Source organism: Sebastes umbrosus, chromosome 9, assembly GCF_015220745.1.
Source record: "Sebastes umbrosus isolate fSebUmb1 chromosome 9, fSebUmb1.pri, whole genome shotgun sequence".
Lineage (NCBI taxonomy): Eukaryota > Metazoa > Chordata > Actinopteri > Perciformes > Sebastidae > Sebastes > Sebastes umbrosus.
Window position 1 is genome coordinate 15,684,659 of NC_051277.1, and position 23,389 is coordinate 15,708,047.

At 40.6% G+C, this 23,389-nt stretch overlaps 1 protein-coding gene across 3 annotated transcripts in view; it reads right to left on the minus strand.

The window, feature by feature from the left end:
* Positions 1–23,389, minus strand: part of LOC119494906 (short transient receptor potential channel 7-like) — a 92,943-nt gene that overhangs the window by 43,667 nt on the left and 25,887 nt on the right. For 2 of the 3 annotated variants that reach the window (XM_037781133.1, XM_037781132.1), the window contains 2 exons: positions 8,222–8,984; positions 1,166–1,348 (listed from right to left, as the gene is read on the minus strand). In XM_037781133.1, the coding sequence (XP_037637061.1) occupies positions 1,166–1,348; positions 8,222–8,984 (946 nt within the window). Of the gene's footprint in view, positions 1–1,165; positions 1,349–8,221; positions 8,985–15,867; positions 16,481–23,389 lie in introns of those variants that run through there. The other variant, XM_037781131.1, reaches the window with a different exon arrangement.

The following is a 23,389-nucleotide window of genomic DNA, read 5'->3' on the forward strand; positions in this document are numbered from 1 at the left end:
TTACTTGTCATGGGGAGTTAAGTACAGCTCAGCTTGTGAAAACAGTTGTGTAATGTCCTCTGTGGCTTTGGAGGAGCTTGCCAAAGTCTGAAAAAAAACAACTTAATTATATCATAGTGATCATCAGGGTAATCTTGGCCTGCCTGAGCTTGAAGGCAAATACAATATAAAAAAATATAATCTGCTTAGCTGTGAAAACCTTATCTAATACAAAAATTTCTGCCTAGTTTATAAGATCATGCATGGTTTAGCTCCTCCTCCTCTGTCTGGTTTCATCAACTTCAAATCCACCGCAGACAGAGCTGCACAATCCCATTCAGAAAAACTGCATTCAGCCAGGCTGTCTTCAGAGCATCACATTCAGATGGATTTTAGTAACACAATCAATTAGAGAGTCCCCATCACATTATTCATTTAAGAGTAATGTTAAACATTTTCAAAAATTAAATTTAATATAAATATATTTATGACAGACAGCCTATGTTACAATCTGGGAGCAAGGATTTTGAAAGACTTTGGCATTTATCTGGCAGGGAGTGTCCAATAAGAAACATTACCAAGCTGCATAATGGGAAATGTAGGATCCAGTGTTTTGGAGCTTAACCTCGACTAAAAGTCACAACATCTCTGCCTCAGATTCAGCTTTTAATTTATGTGTCTTGCAAATCCCCCAGCTTTATGGAAATGCAATATCAAATTGCTGGTATGGTTAAGGTTAGAAAAGATCACGGTCATGGTTAAAGGAAAGGAAACCAATGCTGAGATGGGACGTGAATCGTGTTCTCTATTGTAAAACATTATGTATGTCCATCCACCACCCTGACCTCGTCACCCTTATGATTTGCTCGACTATAAAAATGTCACACCACTTCCTGCTTTGTCATTGAACAGGCTATCGGTCCCTTCACGCTGTTTGATTGAATAACCACCACTGCCGTTTTTTTCCTTCCTTCCTATCATGCTCCTGTATATTACTATTGATATTTACAGTGTATTGTTGATGGTCCTAGAGGAATAGATTTTTGCAACAAGATTTTTAGGTTTTGCATGTTGTGTAGTTTAACGGCATGTGAACAAAATGTTAACTATAACTGAAAATACCACTAGTCCTTTACATACAGTACTGTAGATGATTGATTCATCAGTTATTTTTTGGTCTTCTTACCTTCTTGACTTCGTACTTGATGGCCAGTATGACGCGGCTGAGGCAGGGTCGGTTGTAGGCGCTCGGAGGGCACTGGTCCACGTCGCCGTTCAGTATGGCCTCCACTTCTTCTGTGTTCCGACAAAGATCCAACACACCCACCACAAAGTCCTTACACTGCATGGACAGCTTACGGTAGTCATTCTGGCGGGGAGAGAGGAAAGATGGATAGCATAAGGACAGGACAAAAGAGAAACTTGACTTGAAAAAATTAAGTCAACAACAGGTTTCAGACAATGCGGCATTCTTCAAATGTACAAGCATGAGAGTAAATAAAATAAAGTAAATGAATAAATAAAATAAAGTAAATGAAATACAAGCATGAGAGGGAAAGGAATTGTGACTGAGCCTTCAGCTGCCTCCTTTGGTGTTTTGTCTTTTTCCACTGTCAATCAAACTATCAACAAAACTCTCTTTGTATGACCATTTGTTATGTAATTTTTAAATCTCTTGACCATTGCCACTTAAGGCTTGAATCTGCCTCCGCTTCTCCTGTCTTTTGTGCCTGTTGGTCTGTCTGTGGGTCCTCATCTGTATGAGCTTGGACACCTTGTTTTGGGTTAATGACTTGAGAAATGTTGACCTCATAACATGTAATCTCATTTGCAATTATAATATGGCTTGAGTGTTAAAAACTGAAAGGCTGATACTGTGATTTGGTTCCCATCTTGAAATAAATCATCTTGACTTTGCAAACAAAATCAGTTGGGTGTGTTTTTCACCGTCTACAGTGTGTCTAAAGTAGAGAGCAGGATTATCTTTATAAATGATATTTGCCTATAGTCCACTTGACTTTAGGCTAGACTTTATCTTAAAAGCCAAGTGAATTTAATGTAAGTCTGACCAAAAAAACAAGATCACAGCGTGAAATTATCATTCTCACAGTAATATCACATTGGAAAATAACTACATCTTTGTTATATTCCCAGATTTTATACACTATAAGTGACAACAGAATGCACTTAAACCCTGCAAAAGCTGAAATAAGGGATCCACTCTGCTTTTATTAAGCTAATTTAAATGCATAACCATCTGATTTTTATGCACAACTTGAATTTGCACATAAAGATGAATGGAAATGGAGGTAATTAATATTATATACAAATATTGCAAGGTAACCACTCCACCAGAAAAACCCAAAAGTAAAAAATAAAAAGGGTATCTTAGTTCCCTTCTCGCCCTCCTGGCTTGTTCTGTTCCTCAACATTTGGCCGAACAGGTAAGCAGTCAGCATATTGGAGTTTTTAGAGTCCATAAGGAGTGATTCTTATTATGCATTCACCCTCTTGTTTGTTCTGTGTTCAATCACATCACTACAGTGTGTTGATAATGCCCGCTTGCATCCAAACTTTTACACAGGTCTCCCCAGAAAATCAATTCAGCTGCTGCTGTTGTTTGCAATGTTAGCGCTGTTAGCTGCTCGCCGCCAGCTCTGAATGTCATATTGAGCACCTTTCAGTAAATTTAAAAAAATAATTAAATCTATGCAAGAACAACACAAAATTAACTAAAATACATTTTTACTTTACTTAAAGCAAACAATGACCACTTGGAGTAAATTATAATCACATTATGATGCATTATAACAGTGATTATATTGCATTATAGAAAGAATATAATGTATTACAACTATGGGCAATTATAATACACTAGGATCCTTGCAAAAAAAAAAGAAAGTCAGTGAGTGACCAGCAACTATGAGGTATTATGATACTTGACCTTATCAGTATATAAAGTCATTGTAAAATGTTTTATAATGTGCATTATTATGTATGAGTGCTTTAAACTATAATTATACAGTGCTAAAGGGAGATTATAATTGCATTATAAGTATGTTTATAATGAATTATAGACATTGACGTCATAGAAAGTGTTGGGGCACCTACTGTCCGTGAGCATCATTTGCATTCCTCCAGTGTTTGACCCTTTTAGTGAGGGAGTTTTGTTCTAGTACGAATTGGACAGTGTCTGTCTTGAATATAAAATGGTGTAATTAGTTTTGTGAAGACACAGTGTGTCCGTACTCTTAACTACTAAACAGCTGCCCTTCAGGCTTGGATTTATCATAGAAAAAAAAGCGCCTGCATGTTAGATAAGGTTGGTCAAAAGGCTCATTGCTATCTGCTAATTATAAAGCAAATCCTGGGCATCAAGCAATGGCAGTAGGCATCTATTGGCCCTTTGGGAACATGAAGGAGAAGGTGGCATTTGGTGCATGTCACCTCTAGGCTACTAAGTGAAAGAAATCAGTACCAATCTCATGTCTGTTTACATTCAGGGAAAGGCAAGCTTCGTGGTAGTGCATGTACAATAATGTTTTCTTAATCAATCATAAGACATCATAAGACAAACATCAAGAACACACACACACACAGACATCACACACGTGCAGCATATGTGAAAATCCAATCACAATTCAGGGAATGTGGTTGGTGCCTTGGGGGTGCTGAGATAAAGGAAAGGGAATGATGTTGTGAGATTGAAAATGGAGACAGAGCAGTGTGAAGCAGAGTGAGAACGGTTACAGATGAGTGAACTGAGGGGGACATGAGCCAAGCCTCAAACAGGGAGGGAGGGAGAAATATGTAAGATGGAGGGATGAGAAGAGGAGAGGGATAGACAGAGTTTGTATTACTGCACTTCAGTGGACAGTAACCATCAGTTTAGCCAGTTTTCCACTTTCTCTGTAGCTGTGTGCCTTAATTTAAACTAAATTAAACTAAAATTGGTATGACGCAAGAACAGAGCAAATGTGATTTACGAAATTAAACGACACCCTCCTCCGCCTCTCTCTGCCTCTCTCTCGCTCTCTCCCAAGGGTATGTGTGTGTGTGTGTGTGTGTGTGTTTGTCCGTGTGTCCAGAGGCTCTTATGAGAAATTGATGGGCTGTCTTAAAAAGGAAGATGTTTGAAGATAAATGTTAGGTTGTTAGCGAGGTCCTGATATGCATTTAACAGTACCCTCATAAGCATCCAACGTGTACCACTTGCATCATCATCATCATCTTTGCCTAAGTGTGCCAGTGTGGGTGAGAAAGTGATGTTTGCTTGCACTTGACTGTCAGTATGCTATATTGCATTAATCTTAAAATACAGTGGAGGCAGGGTTACTGATTAATTGAAGTGCTGGATGAGTGGAGATTATGACCCCTTTGTGGTGAAAGATAAAACATTTTAGAGGATCATGAAAATTGTTAGGGTTTATCTTCTGGGGGACAGTGAATTATGTACCAAATTTAATGGCAATCCGTCCAAAGTGTTGAAACATCACAACGATGGACTGACGCCACTGCCATTCTTAGAGCCAGGCTGCTCATGTGTCTATGGGAAAATGAAGTATGCCAGTGGGCCTGAACCAAGTGCTTCATGCTCTGATTTGATTCTTATCTCTGGAGGCAAAACCATTAAATGTGGAGTTGTGGAAGAAAAATTAAAATCTTCAAAAACAGAAGACCATATGTTGCTCTTTGTGGCTGACTGTGTATCAAACATTCATGTGCTTATGAAAATCTCTAACTTCTTAAAAGGTTCTATATACAAGATTCAGAGCATTGATTTAGCTGCAAACAACTATTTGCTATGTAAAGATATAGAGGAGCATATACCTGAGCAGAGAATGAAGTCACTCTCCCTCTGTGTGTGTTGTAATCCGAGCTCCTCTGTACTTTGTTTACCTAGCCAGGCCGGCCACGCGCATTTTATGTGAGTCTCTCTGTTGTGCCTCACTGGCTACCTAATCATCGGCGTTCTGCACTGTGCTCATACGGCAGTTACCGCTGATAACGCAGTCCCAACCCACGGCGTCGTTGCAGAAGCGTAGCGCACACCCTCCGGTTCCCCCCAGATTAACAGTGTTAGCTCTGTCGACACTGTTGCTGTTGTTTGCTCTGTTCCTGCTGTTAGCACCAATAGCTGCTAGCCGCTGTTTCAATGTTGAGAGCTGTGTGGAGGCAATAGGTACGCTCTGAATTTCGTATAGAGAACCTATTGGCTGCTGAATAATATTTCATTCACAAACTATGCTGTCAGAACTTCAAACCCAGAAAACAACAAGAAGCAAACATTGGTGTCATAATGAAGACAATGTGATCTATGCCCTAGCTTTTATTCTCCATGTTTGATTTCCCCCGTATGAAATTGAACTGTCTCAGGTTAGAGGCATACTGTCTTGAAATTATTTGATATTTGAAGGTAATGAGAAGATGATGTGAAGAGGAGCAGGGAGACAGATAAAGAGAGGAGACAGGAGGGTGATAATGAGATGTTAATGAGACAGATGAGCTCCAACACAACTCTGGTCCCTCAGGTGAGCCCTTCTCATTAATTTGTCTGGAGACAGGGAACAGAATGACAAGCAGAAAGGCTGACTGACAAATACACAGGTGGGCAGAAAGATTGAGGAATGGATGAATGAGGACACACAGAAATGTACAGAGAGAAAAGGGAAAAAACGCAGCAACACATGGGCTGACAAATATGCAGAGAAACGGAAATTGTAATGGTATTAGGGCATTGTTATCCGATCGGTTCAATTAGATGATCATGCTTTCTACATTAATGATCTCGACCATGAATAATTCAGCATGTAATCAATGGGAGCTGAGTAGTGTCTGCCGCTCGAAAGTGAAACATAGTTGTAATTTTTCTGTACATAATACAAATGGAGGAACAGTTCTATACTGTATACACTGTATACTGTACAGTATACGTCATATAAAACTGTAAGAGAAACTGAAAGAAAATCATGGAAGAAAACACACCAGACGATTTGAGCAATAAAGTATGCATATGACTACCCTAACAGTGAACATCTGCCCTGAAGCTAAGTAGATAATAAGTGAAGTCCACATGTTATTTGGCTTGAGGTTAAAGAAGGGGATCATCTACAGTAAATCCCAAACTTTCTGCTGGCTTTGGACACAAGGGATGATACACAGAATAGAGCACTTTTCTTTTTTCCACTATTTGGAATACAAGGCTGTCAAAAACAGGGCTGGGTATCGTTTAAAAATGTTTGATACTGATTCAGATACCACAAATCATACTTTTTTCGATACTTGATGTCAATGAAAACCTCATAGTTATGTTTCTATAAATGACTATAGCTCATTTCTCCACCATGTTAAATGGCTTATTATGCAAACATACTGTTTTCTTGAAAATGACATGTAAATTATGTAAACAGCCTGTTATTGTGAATGACAAGAGATATTCGTTCATTGCAAAACCAACATGTTGGAGACATCAAAAGAAAATAACCCAATTAAACTCATTCTACCACCCCACCAAATTCCGTTCTCAAATTTAACACTTTAAAAAAAGTTTCTCTAAATTTTGAAGTTTCTTTTCTTAACATTTCAGTCACTTTTCTAAATACACATGAACACATCGACATAAATTAGATTCACCGCACAGCATTTATTTAAAAAAAAAATGTCACTTTAAAAGCTGGTTGCTGAAAGCAAGCTATCATTTTTTTTTTAAACAGAGAGCGGCGCAGCGCTCACTCCACATAAAATGCGGGGCTACATTATTTCACTTCCAGCAAACTTCACAGACAACAATGAAGGCAAAACAGTCCGTTTTCACTAAATTTCCTCTGGTCTAGCTCAGCTAAAAACACAAAAACACTGAATCTGTCGGCATGTTAGCGTATCGTTCACTACCAAGCCTGTTTGTATATCTGTTATATTATTACAGTATGGAGAAACAGCAAATACATGAAGAGGAGCGACAAAGACTCCGGGAATCAAAGGTTGGAAACTTCGCAGTCAAATATATATTGATAACGCAAACTATCCTTATTAATATAGTAATAATGTTTCTTACTGTATCAGCCTGGTCAACTGGTGACAGTATACTTTTTTATGTCTTAAATGTGGATGTTCCTTTTTCTCGGTGAGTCACTTTCATTTGTCGGTGAGTGTGCTGGTCTTAATATCCCCAGCCAATTGATTCGACACAGGTGCATCAGCTGGCACAGTAGGGGGGAATCATCTTCCTCTCCACCTCAAACAGCTACTTAAACTTGTCAAAAACCTGCCATGCAGTGTAAGTGAGCGGGCATGTTGAACCCCCGGCCCGAGCCAATCAACCTGGCTCAGAAAAGATGCCAGCACATCGAGGTATGTTGGAATCCTAGTTAAAAAATGTTTAGACTTTTTAGGGGTACATTTTCAGCTTCAGTTACACAGATAGTTTGGTGCCTGTGTGTGTGTGTGTGTGTGTCTTCATTCAAACTCGACAGAAGCAAAATAAAACTCACCAAAACAGCCTTGATTAGTCATTCTCCACTGTTCCAACAATCCCCATCTCTGGTTTGGTTGAAATAAACCCTTAATTTACTGAGGTAGATGTGAAAATATGCTGGCTCTACTGTTTTTCCCCGCTGTCTCTCTCTGTGCCCGCTGAGCAGCGGCTCTCGTTCTTCGGAGTCAGACCATTAAATTGGCAAAATAAAATGATGAAAATAACCCCAAAAAAAAACAACAACTGGCGATGTACTCAGCCAATGGCCAATAGCCGATATATTCGTCCAATCGCCCAACCCTACTTGGATCAAGCCACTTCAGACAACAGTGTTCCACTTTACAATTCTTATCTCAGCACAACCTTAGGAGAGATTGCATTGGTAATAGGTAGATCAGAAGAGTAATAAAAGCTGGGAGTGCACTGAGAAATCCATTCAATATCAGAGTGAATGAGCCAAATCATTTTCATCGGTTTGAAACATTGGCAGAGATAGATCTACAAATTTCCATTGAGCACTATGTCCCTATTTTGCCTAAACCTCATGAAGAAATAAAGAAATAAAAAAAGATGTTAGGTAACATGAGAATGCAAGGACTGTAACCATACTCTGCCATGACTGTCAAATCTTCTGTCAACCCTTTACCCACCCATATGAAATAGTATGTTTGTGTATGTTTGGGTATTAAAGGTGAGGGGATAGAAAAAGTAAAATACTGCTAAACAAAAAAAAAGGCAAAGATGTTGAGAAAATAGAGAGTACCTTACCTTAAACTCTGTCTCAATGTTGGCCAGTCTTGCCAGTTCATTGCTGAGCTCGAGGGCGGTCAGCACAGGGTCTTCACTGCTGAGTGACAGGTAAGCTGCACTGGCCAGGCCCTTATACGCATTCATCCTGGATTGTGAATGACTGAACGAGTCTATCTTCTGTTTTTCAATACATTCTAAGCACTTACAGAAGTAGTCATGAGGCCTTTCTATGCGGGCCCCCTTCGTCAAAAGGATGTGGACGATCTCATACTCCAGGCAGTGAGCAGCCAGGATGACGGGCGTGACGTCATGCGAAAAACGAGTTCCATCCTCGTCGTAAGCGTAAAAGTCGTCATCGCTCATCTCCTGCTCCAGAGGGCTCAAAGCGAGTCGGATACCTCCGCCAAAAGCAGGGTGGGCGAGAATGGCTTCAACGATCCGAACATAACCCTTGGAGATAGCCAAAAGCAGGCCATCGCCGATCCTAGCCAAACCATCCTTCTTTAGAAGCAGCTCTGTCACTTCTAGGTGCTCATTGCCCACTGCCAGCTGCAAAGAATTCTGGCCCATGTAGTCCACACAATTGAAGTTAAGGGTTTTGGACTCCTCCAGCATTTTGCGGACCACAGGAATGTTTCCATATTCAGCAGCGTCCAGAAAACGCTCCTCTTCTGCAGTGAGGGCCGAGCCGCGTTCATTGAACATGTAGGCCGGGCCCCGCACCGCCTGGCGACGCCCCTTCTCCCTCAATGTGGTGTGCCGGCGATGCATGGCGTCCATCCTGGAGACAGAGAGGAAACGGTGAGGAGAATCAAAAGAACAATGATGAAAATGGAAGTAGGAGACAAAGAACGAATCAAAGGAACGAGTGATGGAGGGGGAGGGAAAGAAAGTGGAGAGCAAGATAGCAAATGATGGAGGCAAGACGAAGAGACAGAATCATTAGTTACATCAAACTGACTACGGTGTAACAAGGCAAACAAAGTCATTACTGTCTCTCCATGTGGATGTCCTGCGTGGACAGGGACTGGTCAAACATGCAGTGTTTAACTCAGACTACTCCCCTGACCCCAGAGAAAGCCAAGACATCTGTGATATATCTATCCCCGGTCAAATCAATGAACCGCTACCAGGGTCAAAGCTTACTGTGGGGCCATCTCAGGTCAACAGCTCTGATTGGCAAGAGAGAGATGAAGCTGTCACCTTAATTGGCTCTGGCATGACAAACTCACACCACTGTGAGTGAGTGATCATCCAAAGAGACTCTTTGGCCAGTGGTGATTATCTAACAACACATGCATGCACCTCCTGCTCTATTCAATATTTGTCTTTCTTCCTAAATGGAGCCCCAATTCCAGTGACAATCTCACATCCCTGCAGGACAGAGCGGCTAGAACATCTTCATCAATAGGGACTTGTCAAATACAACTAGCTGTAGCTTGCAGAGACAGAACCCCTGGTATCACACACTGAAAAACTGAATTTCATTGGAACTATTGTACTCCTGTTGTATTTTACAGACACAACGATCTGCCACAATGTCTGCATCTGCTGCGTGGCCTGATACTCTGACCCAAATAGTGAAAAAAAGCCTTGATGTTTCCCAAAGCTGAAAAAATGAGAGAGGGAAAGAGTGAGTGACAGTGTGAGAGCGGAGGAGGAGATACTGAATATGGGTACGCTCTGAAATGAAAAGTGGGAATGGGAAATTACTAGTGGTGTTGGTGGAAAATGATTACCCAGAATAGTTTGGTTCTCCAGTGGGAAATAACTAATTTAGACTAATATGCTACAACAATTGAAACAATTCTTGTTGAGGGAACTAAAAGGAATGAAATCTACTTGCTAACTTGAATAACTTTAAAAGCATAATTGACTCATTTTGTACATACAAAAGATTTTCAATAAAATGTTACACTTTTGTGTTATCTGAATTAGTGCAGTGACCTTACAAAGGGGTCCAGTTTCACAATAAGACCTGTATGTAATCTAGGCTATTTATCCCCTTGCTTTGTGTGTGTGTGTGTGTTTGCGTTGGTGCGTGTGTGTTTTCACAAAAGGCTGGACATTGAAGGAAAAGGTGAAAATGGAAACCTGCTCATGGTGGAAACATCCCTGGGGGCGACAAAGGATACGGAACTGAGAAGATGAAGAGAGCTCACCAAGGCAAATCACTGTGGGAGAGAGTGTGTGTGTGTGTGTGTGAGAAAGAGAGTGTGTTTGTCAGTGTGCGATTAATGCGTATAAAAAGGTCTGCAGCTCTTGATTTTCGATTTACACAATCAGCTGTGGATGCCTTAGGCTGCCAATCAAGATGGTAAAATACCCCTCTCTCTTTCTCACACATATACACATACACACACACGCACACACAATTGCATACTATGTCACACATGAACACATACAATACAAATGTGGACTTAAAGATGCGCCCATGGACAAACACATGTGTAACACCATCAGTATTCATGCAGAACGTGGACACATCATACATCATCTGCAAAATGTGATGCAAACCAAAACAATAGCCATGCAGTGGATGCTGCCTTTATGAAGGGTATAATGTTTGAGAGGTGTTTGTTTCTTAAGGCCACAGCTTGTGTTGATTCATTACAATGCATTATGCTGTAGGTTGTACCTAATATCTCCCCCAACCCCCACCTCCACACAAACTCACAGATATATTTGTAAGCACTGGGAAGATGCCTCATACATGAGGGGACAGTCTGGCTGCCAGCCCATTTAGATAACCTTATAGTCAGGTAATGAATCGCCATTTTCCATCCCTCTCTATCTGCCTCTCCATCCATCTCTGGCTGTTTGTGATTCGGATCTGAAATACAATTTACCTGCATCATTTCTGTGCGGAATTACAGCCACAAAGACAGGAGGAGGCCGACATAATGGAGATGGATGGAAAGAAAGTGTGTGTGTGTGTGTGTGTGTGTGTTAGAAGGGAGCTAGAAGGAAATGAGTGAGTGAAGGAGGGATTGTGTATATGTATGTAAGCTTATTTGCCTAGTGTGCATGATTTTATTTGTATATCATATAGAGTACTGCAGGGACAACACATTTTTCTGGTTTATGATACATGTTTTGTTCAGCAAGATAATCTTCACAAATGAACACCACTTTTATTATTTTTGAAGAATAAATGCGATTGTCAGAAGTAAAAAGCTAACATTAGGCTATAAACGAACCGTACCACGGTCGCATGACTTCACATCACAACTATGCTAAAGGCGGACTAGTGTTTTGCAGTCTCATTTAGCCACTTGTTAGAGCCACCTTTTATAAGACACGTAAAAGCTTCAAAATTCACGAGTGGGATATTTACCAACATATTTTATGTTGTAGAACAAAACGTTAAAATCTCTTAAGCCAAAAATCCAATTGAAAAGCCCAATGACTTCGAGACAATGAAACCGGAAGTGCAGAAATGCGAACTCATTTCCGGGTTTTAGGACTCATTCGTGCAGCACTCTATAGGGTTTCAGACTAAAGGACTTCAAGTCAATTTACCATTGTTGCAACCAAGACGACCAGACCTTATTCCCTACATAGGTGTAGCAGAACATGATGTCATGTTACAGGGAGAAGACTCCCACTACCATTTAATACAAGACACACCTACATTGTACTCCATTCCATCCCATCCCATGAGTCATCTTTCTGCCTACTCGTTGAATATAAGTCCAATATATAATATTCAGCAAACTTTAATCCCTGCTTGGGTTCACAACCACCTAAAAAAAAAAACCTTTTTCACATTCTCATTTGATTTAGTGTTAATGGACTGGTTTGAAGCAACTTGCAATATGATTATATGGCAACATTTTTAATCCCTAAACCACACACTGCACCAATTCAATCTGATACTGAGTCTACACAGCTCTCATTTTGATCCTGCATAGCAATGCAGAGGCAGCTGCAGACCAGTCAGAGTCCCTAAGCAGCGGCTCCCTCTCCTATTAACAACAAAACTGTCAGAAAAAGGGAGAAACTATCTCGCACCACTGCTACTGGTGAGTCCAACTATATTCCAACACATCATTGCAGAAATCCAAGCTGTAGTTCTTTCATACCAATGATACTTTATTTGGGTTGTATTATATTGGCAAGCATCAGTGGTGTAGTGCGGGGTACATGCAAGTATACTGAGTATACCTATTTTCTGCCGGTCTACAGTATACCCACCTATCAGCCAAAAAGTACCCATCTACCTAGTAGTACATCCACCGCATCAACGACCACTACACAACAAGTGAATTAGGTAATCCACCAGTACTTTAAGTTATAAGACTCCAAGTTGAGTTACATGTTTTGTGTGTTTAGGTGGCTTTGGGGAGTTCTGATTTGTGAAACTTAAGAATTAGCTGCCAAGAAACAGCTATTTAAATGCTTGAATCAACCACAGTTACATCTCTTATTTCCACATTTTAGCTGACAGCCAGAGAGTTATTGTTATCATGAGTTATGTTGTTACGGTATCAAGGCAAGAAGAAAATGTTCATTGTGACTGACTTGCAGTCAAATTAATGAAAAGCACACTTGGATGGGAAACACATGGTTTTCTTGGAATGACAATCAGCAGTAATGTACAGTTAGTGTGATTAATAGTGGGTTAAAACAAGCAAAACTACATATGGGCTTTCAAAAGGTGTTGTTTTACACCGTTTTATTCCAATCATATGAGCAAATAGAAAGTGCTTTTAAACCTGTTGGAATGAAAATCTCATAAAATATGTGTCACTACTGGAACTGTGAGATCTTTTGTCATGAACTCTGTATAACCCTTTTTTCTAGAGCTAAACTCTCTATTAGGTTGGGCCACCAAGTTCATTATTTACAGTTTAAGCAGTCAAGTAGGTTAGGTCATTTACTGGTGAACTACAGAAAAAGAAATGAAGGGCAGAAATGAATCAGGTTTGAAATTAAATTTTGAGGATAATGAGTGAAAAAATTTCGGTTCAGCATGAATATTTACAGAATACACTAATGACTTAATACTTTATCAGTGCACAGACATGAGCAGAATATCTTAGAAGAGATACACTCTCAGCTCTCTCTCTCTCTCGCTTTATCAAATACACACACACACATGGGCACTCTTTCAAGCAGTAAATTGCCAATTTTTAAGATCAAAGGTGAGTTGCTCACCATATTTCACTGGTAATGAGAAACAGGCATGGTCACAATCTCTTACGCTCTCTTTCACACGCACGGGAACACACAGAGGCGTCCAACATTGAGCCTAGTCTGGCATCTGTGAGAGCATACATGCTTCTTTTCCATGCAAGGCCTTTTAAGTTGAACTCTGGTGTATCAAAGGAGCAGACCAGGGAAGATCAAAGTCTGACTCTGAGGCCTGCCATTCTCAATATCTGATAGTCATAACTAAGCTGGCAGTGCTACATGAATATCCATTGAGTGTCACCATTTATGTCCCAGTTGTGTCTCCGGATGTTTCCTGCATGGATGCAATTGGCTGCGTCCACCAAATGGTGTTCTGAGCACTTATCACACAGTGAATTAGTAGTAGTGGTAGTTAAAGCAACATTATGCAGCTTTTTTACTTTAAAATAACAGCTTCAAAATAATTTTGATGGAACACTGACTTGTAAAAGGGGGAATGCCGCCTCTTTCATTCCCACTCCACACCCCAAATGCCTGTTCTTGCATCATGTACCTTTGGTGAGCAGGTACGATCTCCTGGGAGAAGTGAGTAGCACTTTGCTACATCATACATCACCAGCTACATATAAGAGGAAGCTAGCTCGGTATTCTCAGTTCAGACATCATGGCAGAGGCGAAGAGACCGAAGAGGACGGTGATGGAGGAAGCAAAGAAGAGAAAAAGAGAGACTGACGGAGCAAGAGGCCGGACAAGAGTAATCTAAGACTGGCTTTTAGTCGTTGGCGAGAGCTTTCACTGGCCTTCTTGCTATTGGACTCATAGATATATATATACATAGATACCGTATTGGCCGCTCCAGCCTGTTGCTACAATACGTCAAGGACGGAGGCAGGAAGGACTGGCCTGTAAACTAATACAAGTGAACGAGGGAGCTGCCGTTTCTCAGGTTAAAAAACACTATAACGTTTACATTTTCAATGAGTTGTCTTCATATTCAAGGATTTGTGATCTACGCGGAGTAGGGAAAGAAAGTATTGTCTCCTGTTACGTAAAATCACAAAACTAGTCTGTTAGACACTTTTTGTAAAGATGCAACTTAAACTGTAATGTTGATGGAAAAATTCTTAAGGAAAATGTGTCATGACAGTATGACTTTTTAATACGATATAAACAGACAGAGTGGCCGGTGATCCATGAACCAGAAGCAGTAACGTAACATTACTGAATTGTTTTTCAACAAAAGTTTCTTTTTTGGGGGGGATGGGGACTCTACAGTACTCCACGTAGATCACAAACGCTTGAATATAAAAATGACTCATTGAAATTGGTTGAGAAATGTAGACGTTACAGTGCTTTTTATCCAGAAAAACGGCAGCTCCCCCGTTCACTTGTATTTGTTTACAGGCCAATCCTGCCTTCTCCAATATGGCAGCGACGTTGACGTACGATCCAAAGGCCAATACGGTATCGAGGTTTATATATATATATATATATATATATATATATATATATATATATATATATATATATATCCATGGTTGGACTAGTAAGTAATATTAGCTTGCTTGTCAACAAATGTGCGTGTACAACTGTCCATGAGGGACACCAAATCGCAAAAATACCAATTCTTGCGTAATATTGCTTTAAACAGGACAACTGAGAGAAACGACTGTATAGAGGACACACAGAGAAGTTTCCATCAGGGTTTTATGAGTGTGTCTGTGTGAGTGTGTGACATTGTGGGGGATGTACTGTGCAAGCCAATTTTTGTAGTCTGCTCCGTGTCACGTGGTTTCGCCCCGTCGTCTCTCTCTTTACTCAGACTAACACAAAACGCACACACACATGCACACCCAATCCCCGTTGACTGACTGCTTTTCCATTTGTGCCCCAGAACCAATCGGGATGCTTTCTCTCTCAACACAAGGACGTCATAAGGGCAGTGGTGGAAAACCCACAAAGACACAAAGTAATTCATTCAAACTCACGCACACACGTTTAAAAAATGACACACAAAATTGAATGCATCTACTGTAAATGTTGCATTTGAAGGGACATCATTTTGAAGGGACATCAGTTTGAAGGGACATCAGTTTGCAATTCAAGCAGTGCATGACAGCAAAATATAAGCTGATCTTCTAGTAATACTGATCTATGTATATCACAGTCCAGTCTCAGTGATATAATCCATAAAAGGACCCTTAAAACACAGCTGAGAGTAAACCACTGGTCTAAAGCTGCATAGGAAAGTGAATGCAGCTGGCTGCTTCACTCTCCAACACTGACCTCTACTTGTTGACATCCAAGGTGGATTAGTGGCTGCTGATTCAATTATCTCAACCCAGGACAGCTTTTTTCTAACCTATCCCTCAGCAGCCTCTGTGCATAACTTGCAAATTGCAGTTTATAGTTTATAAATAAGCACATGGACTCTACACAAGGCCACCTGACATGGTGACTTTACTTATTTATCAGGGTCTCTGGGTGGATGAAACAGAAAAGTTGACTATATGAAAAGGATGACTCACGCTTGCCTGCTTTCTGAGTTGTACCCGGTGTCGACGTGCTCAACGTGCTCAACAGAGTGGTTCCCGTGGTCCGAGAGTCTCTGTCCGCGGTGCTGAAAGCTCTCAGAGTTCGCCGCGCCTCGTCCTCTCCACTTGGGCACCGGGTCATCGCAGCGGTCGTACGCCGCGTCTATCCGCACATCCTCCCGCTGCGACCGGAACGGAGAGCCGGCGTCACCCCCGCTGCTCTGGCAGAACTTTGGGGAGTCCCCGGGCTCCCGGCTCTCTGGTGGAGGAGACGGGTGAAGACACTCCGGAGCGGCGAGGTAAGGCGGGTCCGTGTCGCCCAGCAGCGGACAGGCGGAGGAGAAGAGGTCCAGGGGCCGCGGTGAGGATGGAGATCCTCGGGGAAGGCAGACGGACAGAGGCGGTGATGGAGACCTGGAGAGACGGGCTCTCTCACCGCTGTCGGTTTCCTCTCCTTCGTCAAACATTGATAGAGTTCTTGAGCAGCATATATTTTAAATAAGTCTGGCTATGTTGCAGACATTTAACGATTTTTTTGCCAAAGTTTCAACCCGCACAAGTTTCTAGTGAGCAGCAGCAGCAGCAGCAGCGACGAGACCAGCCTCCACCTTTACACCGGAGTGCGCGCACACTAATTAGAGAGCATGGAGAGTGCGCGCGCAGGGAGCCAGCCTATTACAAAATGGAAGGAAATGAAACAAGAGAGGCAACACAACACAAAATAGCTCAACTTCATTCAGTGAGCGACTAGTGATGCCTCAGTGCTCTACTGAACAATTCAGGAGGTCTTTTGTTCCAGCAGCGGTCCGATTTTTTTAATGAACATTCTTAGATATGGCCTAGATCCATGGTACCTCTCAGCTGTTGATTATGTCTCAAAGGGCTTCTTATGATGTTATTTATTTATTGGTGTATTGTGAATACTGTGTTTTTGTTGTTGTCTGACTTGGTGGCAATCAAATTTCCCCACGGGGATCAATAAAACTGTCTATAATAACTTACTCACTGCTTTGACCTACAAAAATTAGTACATGTCATCTGCATATTTACTACCGAGAAAACACATTTTCAGTCTGAATGTTTTGCTGCACTGTTCTAGCAAGCTAGCACATACACGAGGCCAGGTAACTCAATTGTCTTCTTGACGACCAGTGGTGGAATGTAACTAAGTACATTTACTCAATACTGTAGCCCAGCTATTCTCAACCACTGGGCCGGGGCCCACTGGTGGGCCTCAGAGAGCCACCTAGTGGGCCGCGAAGGTGAGGCCAAATGGTTAGATTAACCGCTATTCTGTATTTCAGAGGTTGTAGCGGGCTCACTTTTAAAGCTAGAGTGAAGATACTGGCATCATATGAAACTAGAAAAACCTAATGAATCCATTGGTACCAACCATGTCATACTAGCTTGTCGGGAAGGAGGCTAAATAACGCTGCAAAATTACGCTAAATTTTGGTGAGGAAAAACTGCCATGGCCATTTTCAAAGGGGTCCCTTGACCTCTAACCTCAAAATATGTGAATGAAAATAGGTTCTATGGGTACCCACAAGTCTCCCCTTTACAGACATATATGTCACAGATGCAGGGACACAAAATCAAGCAATTTTTGAAACCAGTAAAAGTGTGTGGTGAGGAAATATGACCCTGAATACTTTGGATTCATAATGGCATGCAGTGATGGGTGAGGGTAAGCTGAATATTTATGTGAGTCATAACACCTGACAGTGGCATCACACATATTTATAGCCCAGCTTGTCATTTATTTGGGAAGGTAGTCCTTGGAATTTTTTTAACAATCGGAAGTGGGCCTCGAGTTACAAAAGGTTGAGAACTCCTGCTGTAGCCTACTTAAATACAAATTCAAGGTAGCCTCTGTACCTTACTTGAGTATTTCCATTTTATGAAGGCCTAACTAACCTATACTTTTACTCCACTACTACATCTCAGTGGGAAATATTGTACTTTTCACTCCATTATGTGTTTGGACAGCTTTAGTTACTTTTCAGATTACACATTTCCATGCCTTTCCTGTATAGTGAAAACCATGTAATCTCCAAATATAGTGTTTTTTTTACTTTGAATGTCTCTGATAAACTGAAGGCTAAATGATAAATAAACTGTTGCATATAATATGTATATGTTTATGTGTGTATGTGCATGTGTATTCATATATGGACTCTGTGTATGTATATGGACGTATGTTTGTAATACAGTATACGTATATGTATGTGTAGGTGTATATATATGTGTTTATATATATGTGAAGGTGTGTATATGTATACAGTATATGTTAATGTGTGTATATATATTTATTTTTTTCTTATTTTCTACTCAGTTATCCATTTACTCTTTGTTATATCTTACTCCTTTGTTCAATATGTACCCCTGGGTGCATAGAATTCAAGGAAAAAATTGCATATATTGTGGATGTATAATTCATTTGCTATAAAAAAGTATTAAAAAAAGATAAACTATTTATAAAGCCTCTTCGATCAGCTGAAAACTGCATAGTCACAAAGCTGAAAACAGGGCTGTTTTTCTGAGAAAAGTTAGAGGTTCGTTGTCCTCACAGGACAGCGATGCTATATGATGACCGATGATGTTATAGAATATGATGCAATGCTGTGGATTAAACTACCCAGCAATATATAAAAGAGTTAAAAACATCTACAGCAGTAAAATGCAACAGACACATCAATGCAGCAGTAATATGAATCCATATATAATAGGAACACACTGACAGGGAACATTTTACTGCAGAATGAGCACTTTTACTTTACTAGGATCTGACTACTTCTTCTGCCACTGCTGACGACCAAGCACACATAGCCTGACCAAATTTTACTTGTAAGAGAAAAAAGACCAAAAAACAAGATGCACCAAGTGACCTGGGTGAGTGGGTTATGAGTAGGGGTGAAAGAAAATATTGATACACTTGAGTATCGCGATATTATGTTGTATCGATTCTCCAAAACACTATTGATTTTTAATTAATAGGTTACATGCAAATATTTGTGGCAGACAGGGGCTCAGATTAAACAAAATGTAGTGCTATGATGTTACAGGGACTGTGATAAATGCAAATGCTGATTCCCACTGTTAAAAAAGTAAAAATGTTTTTACTCAGATTTTATCACAATATTTTACCTTGCTTACTGTATCACAATATATTGAATCGCAACTCCTGCATCACGATAGATATCGTATCACCAGATTCTTGCCAATACGCAGCCCAAGTTACGAGAAAACTGCAGTAAAACAAGTTATATTATTGTACAAACAAGTTTTTTGCACATCCTGAACAAAACTGTGACACCTTTTTCATATTTGTATTGTACATTTTCTATTCTACATTTAGGCTATGTTCTTGACTTTTGCTGTACTTTCCCTGTATTTTTTATTCTCTCTTAATATGTTTATTGTATGTACCAAACACCAAGGCAAATTCCTTGTAAGTGAACAACTTACTTGGCAATAAATCTAATTCTGGCTCCGATACAATAACGTCTGCCTTCTTTGTAAGAGAGTTTGCAGTGTGACCAAACCTGTTTGTTTTGAATTCATGTTTCAAAAGAGGAGAGTGGTGAGAGAGAGAGAGAGACCGAGGGAGAGAGGATCCAATGAGAGAGTTGGAGGTTGGGGAGTGAAGGGGTTAACATGCTCCACCTGTTGTATGCCAATTACTTGTCCGGTCATAATCTTGTTATTGCTTCAGAGCACAAGCAATTAAAACTTAATGTAGCCATCATCTAACCTCACTGGTACAGTAGGTTTATCTTAGGATACACCGAGTCCCTGTTTGCTCAGACAAACCTGAACACAAAACCTTTTAAGGTGTCTGTCTTTACATATGAAGAAGAAAATAATACAGTGATTGAATGTGTGTGTGTGTATCCTTGTGTGTGTGTGTGTGTGTACACATGTAGTCCTGTAATTAGAGGCAGAGACACATTAGTCATGATGATGGAGACTTCCTGCACCCCCACACAGACAATAACCAGTCCTGACCCGGCGCTTTGATCCGTCCTTGTGTTTATGCACCCAACACATGCACACAGATCACAAACAAATCTAATTAACACACACATCACACATGACAAACTGTTATCACTGGTGTTCGCATTTGGATAGAAAACTGTCTAGAGTGAGGTCTGTATGTTATTCTGAATAACTGCATTTTGTTTCTAGAAAAACACAATAGCTTCAGTTTTGTTAAATAAAATAATAAATAATACAGTTCTTATAACTTACTGATTCATTAATTCTTAATAAATGGCAGCAGTCTGTTATTGGTTTACAAATACAATACATTCTCTGTGTTTGTTGAATTGCTTATCTGTAAATTACATAAACACTTATACGCTTCAGAGTTTCTACTTTAGACTCACTTCAGTGGCTTTAAATTGCTCAACTAATTGACAAAGTAATATCCAGGAAATGTTTTTAGAAATACTTTTTTTTCGGTGAAATTAGGAAAGCAAGGGACCCATACAATATCTTAATGTTTCACATCTTCCCCACATTAGAGTGATAGGATTCAAATCGAAAAACCAGCAAAGCAGCCCTGCAGGATTAATTACACATATGAAAAATGAATATTTTAATGATATTGTAGAACTGGTACAAGCCACTCTTCAAGACTGTGGGTTCACTTTTTATTTGGCAAGCTTCCAGTAAAACACAGACTTGGGCTTTCATACCAAGCGATCTATATGCTCGACACACACGCAAACCTGGTGACCTTGAGTGGAAGAACATCTATTGTTGCTGAACTTAAGCCATCTGAAGTCTGACCTTACCTTAATACAGAGATTAGCGAGAATTGGGACAAACTATAGACCATTGTACATGATGTCCTGAGTGAATGTCAAGAGGCACAAGTAGCTGTCCATCTGTGTGTGTGTGTGTGTGTGTGTGTATGTGTGTGTGTGTGTGTGTGTGTGTGTGTGTGTGTGTGTATGTATGTATGTCTGCCATTGTACTCTCTTGTTATATGACTTTGGGCTTTTGAAGTACAAAAGGTTTGTTGCAAGTGTATGTGTGCAATTTCAAAGCTACAATAACAATTATGTTTTTGTTTTGACAACCAGCCAAGCGTATACTGCATTGAAAGTACCATTCTTTTAAGAAGCACAATGTTCAAGATATTCTGTGTCTTGGTGAGTAAGTGAAACAATTACGTAGTACTCTAGTCGTCCACGGCACACTATTCGTCTTCCTGCTTCACACTAATAAGCCACTGCAGATTTGCAGAACAAGTCATGCTCCTTTAGGAATGATAATATATTAAAAAGAGAGAAATTAGTCATTTGGCCATTCAGTAATGGATAATGGGTCTCTCTGCGGGTTGGAATTGTCTGGCTTCACCCCAATCACAGGTGCCATAGCAGGAGCCTTCTATTGTCTGTCACAGGCAGAACCCCTGCTGGGAAATCACTGATTGAGGGTGTTTATAAAGCTAGATTCTTGAAAGTTGCAATCAACAGAGAGCAGTGCAGCAGCACTTACTGTATCTGTCCTGTGTGATTCAGTGTGATATTACGATTTCACAGCAGACAAAGCAACCTCTTAATAATGTAGGAGTTTGCAGCATATCAAGCAACGCATTAAATTACATGTCCACTCAAAACGTTTGAATTAAGGCACTGTATTCCTTGTATATTTAAAGGTAAAGGTACAGTGTGTAGGATTTGGCGGCATCTAGTGGTAACGCCATTCTACTACTTTAGGAGCAACGGAAGTCAAATGTCAGCTGGCGGTACCACGGTTTTGCACGGCTACTGTAGAAGCATGGCGTTGCAACATGATGGACTCCCTGAAGAGGACCCGCTCCCTATGTAGATATGAAGGGCTCATTTTAAGCTATAACGAAAACACAACGATTAGTTATGAATATTATATTCCATTTCTGCTAATAGATACCCTGAAACGTTACACACTGGTCCTTTTACAAAGACAGATAGAGATGAGAGGCAGGAAGACAGAGATGGAGATGTTTGATTAAATTACATCTTGCGACAGAGCAAACGTCAAGTAGGAATGGTAAATGGATCTGCATTTATATAGCGCTTTTCTAATTTTGGGACCACTCAAAGCAGTTTACACTATGTCAACATTCACACACACATTCATTCACTGATGGCTGAGGCTGCCATGCAAGGTGCCAATGGTGTCTAATCTAAATACTCATTCACACACCGATGGCACAGCCTTCGGGAGCAATTTGGGGTTCAGTATCTTGCCCAAGGACACTTTAACATGGAGGTTGGAGGAGCCGAGGATCGCTCTATAAAGCCACTGCCACCCAGGATCACATTAAATACCACTTCCACCCCCTCTGGCAGCCCAAACATTAAAGTACTCTTCTCTCGCTGTACATATCAAACATGCAGAGACACTGAGATCTGCAGAGACCATCTCTGATTCCCTTTACCTTCTCCCTAAGGACCAGATGAGAGGACAAACTCAAAATTCACCTGACCTTAAGACCTGATTGATTATACATTGCACACATCCCTTGCCAATTCAAATAGACCTCGACTTAGGTATGTTATGACAGCACACTCTCTACAAGCCCAGCTTTCAGCTGCTTCCATCAGTAGAGGGGACACTGTGTCCTCACCCATCTGTGGCCTCACCCAGTAGCTGCTTGCAGCATCTGGTAGAGAACTCTCTCTGTGGACCCCTCCCGCAGCGAAGTCAGTCTACTAGGAGGTTTCCATCCTCTTGTGACAGCAGATGTGCCAGTTTGCTGATGCCAGCTATCAATTATACAGGAGGCAACAAAGAGTTAATAGAATAAAGGTTCACAGTCCTGCCTCCACATTTCACAGGTATTTGCCTCAACAAACCCATGGCATCCAGACAGAAAGTCCGTCAGAACGAGCTGACAGTCCAGGAAGCCTTGAGCTGTTTATGGTGGTTGCTGAAGAAGGAAAGCTGCAATGCTGCTGTCCCAGCGGGTTCATCCAATCCTCATTACTGTCTGTCCCTTGAGCTATGTCAGCAGGTCTGTATATATGTATTCTAACACAGAAAGGGTCTTATATTCTAATTGATCCCCAACATTGGTCTGTCCATTTTGACAGCCTAATTTCTGTCATTTACAGTATCTAGAAACTGCTTTAACATCTACTAAACAAGTCATGCTATGAAAGATACACAGCTACACACTGCAGAAATTATTTTAAGCTTCAAAGAGAGCAGAGTCTGCATCAATAAAAAAACAACACTTGGTGAAGGTTAGGAAGAGACTGCGGTTTGGGTAAAATATTGAATGACTCAAGGTCTTTTTTTTCTGAGTCAGAACCGACTTCCTCAATATTTAACCTAGACCACACTCTTTCCCTATGTATAACCTTAGCTTTGAGTTCCCAAAACACAAGTATGATGTTTTAAATGCAAACCTTTCCTTGTTATCATTATGCCCAGCTCATTCAGCAGCATAACAAAGAAGGGAAGTCCGCACAGTAACATTTTAAATAAACAAGTATATTTATTAAAGATAATTCAACTG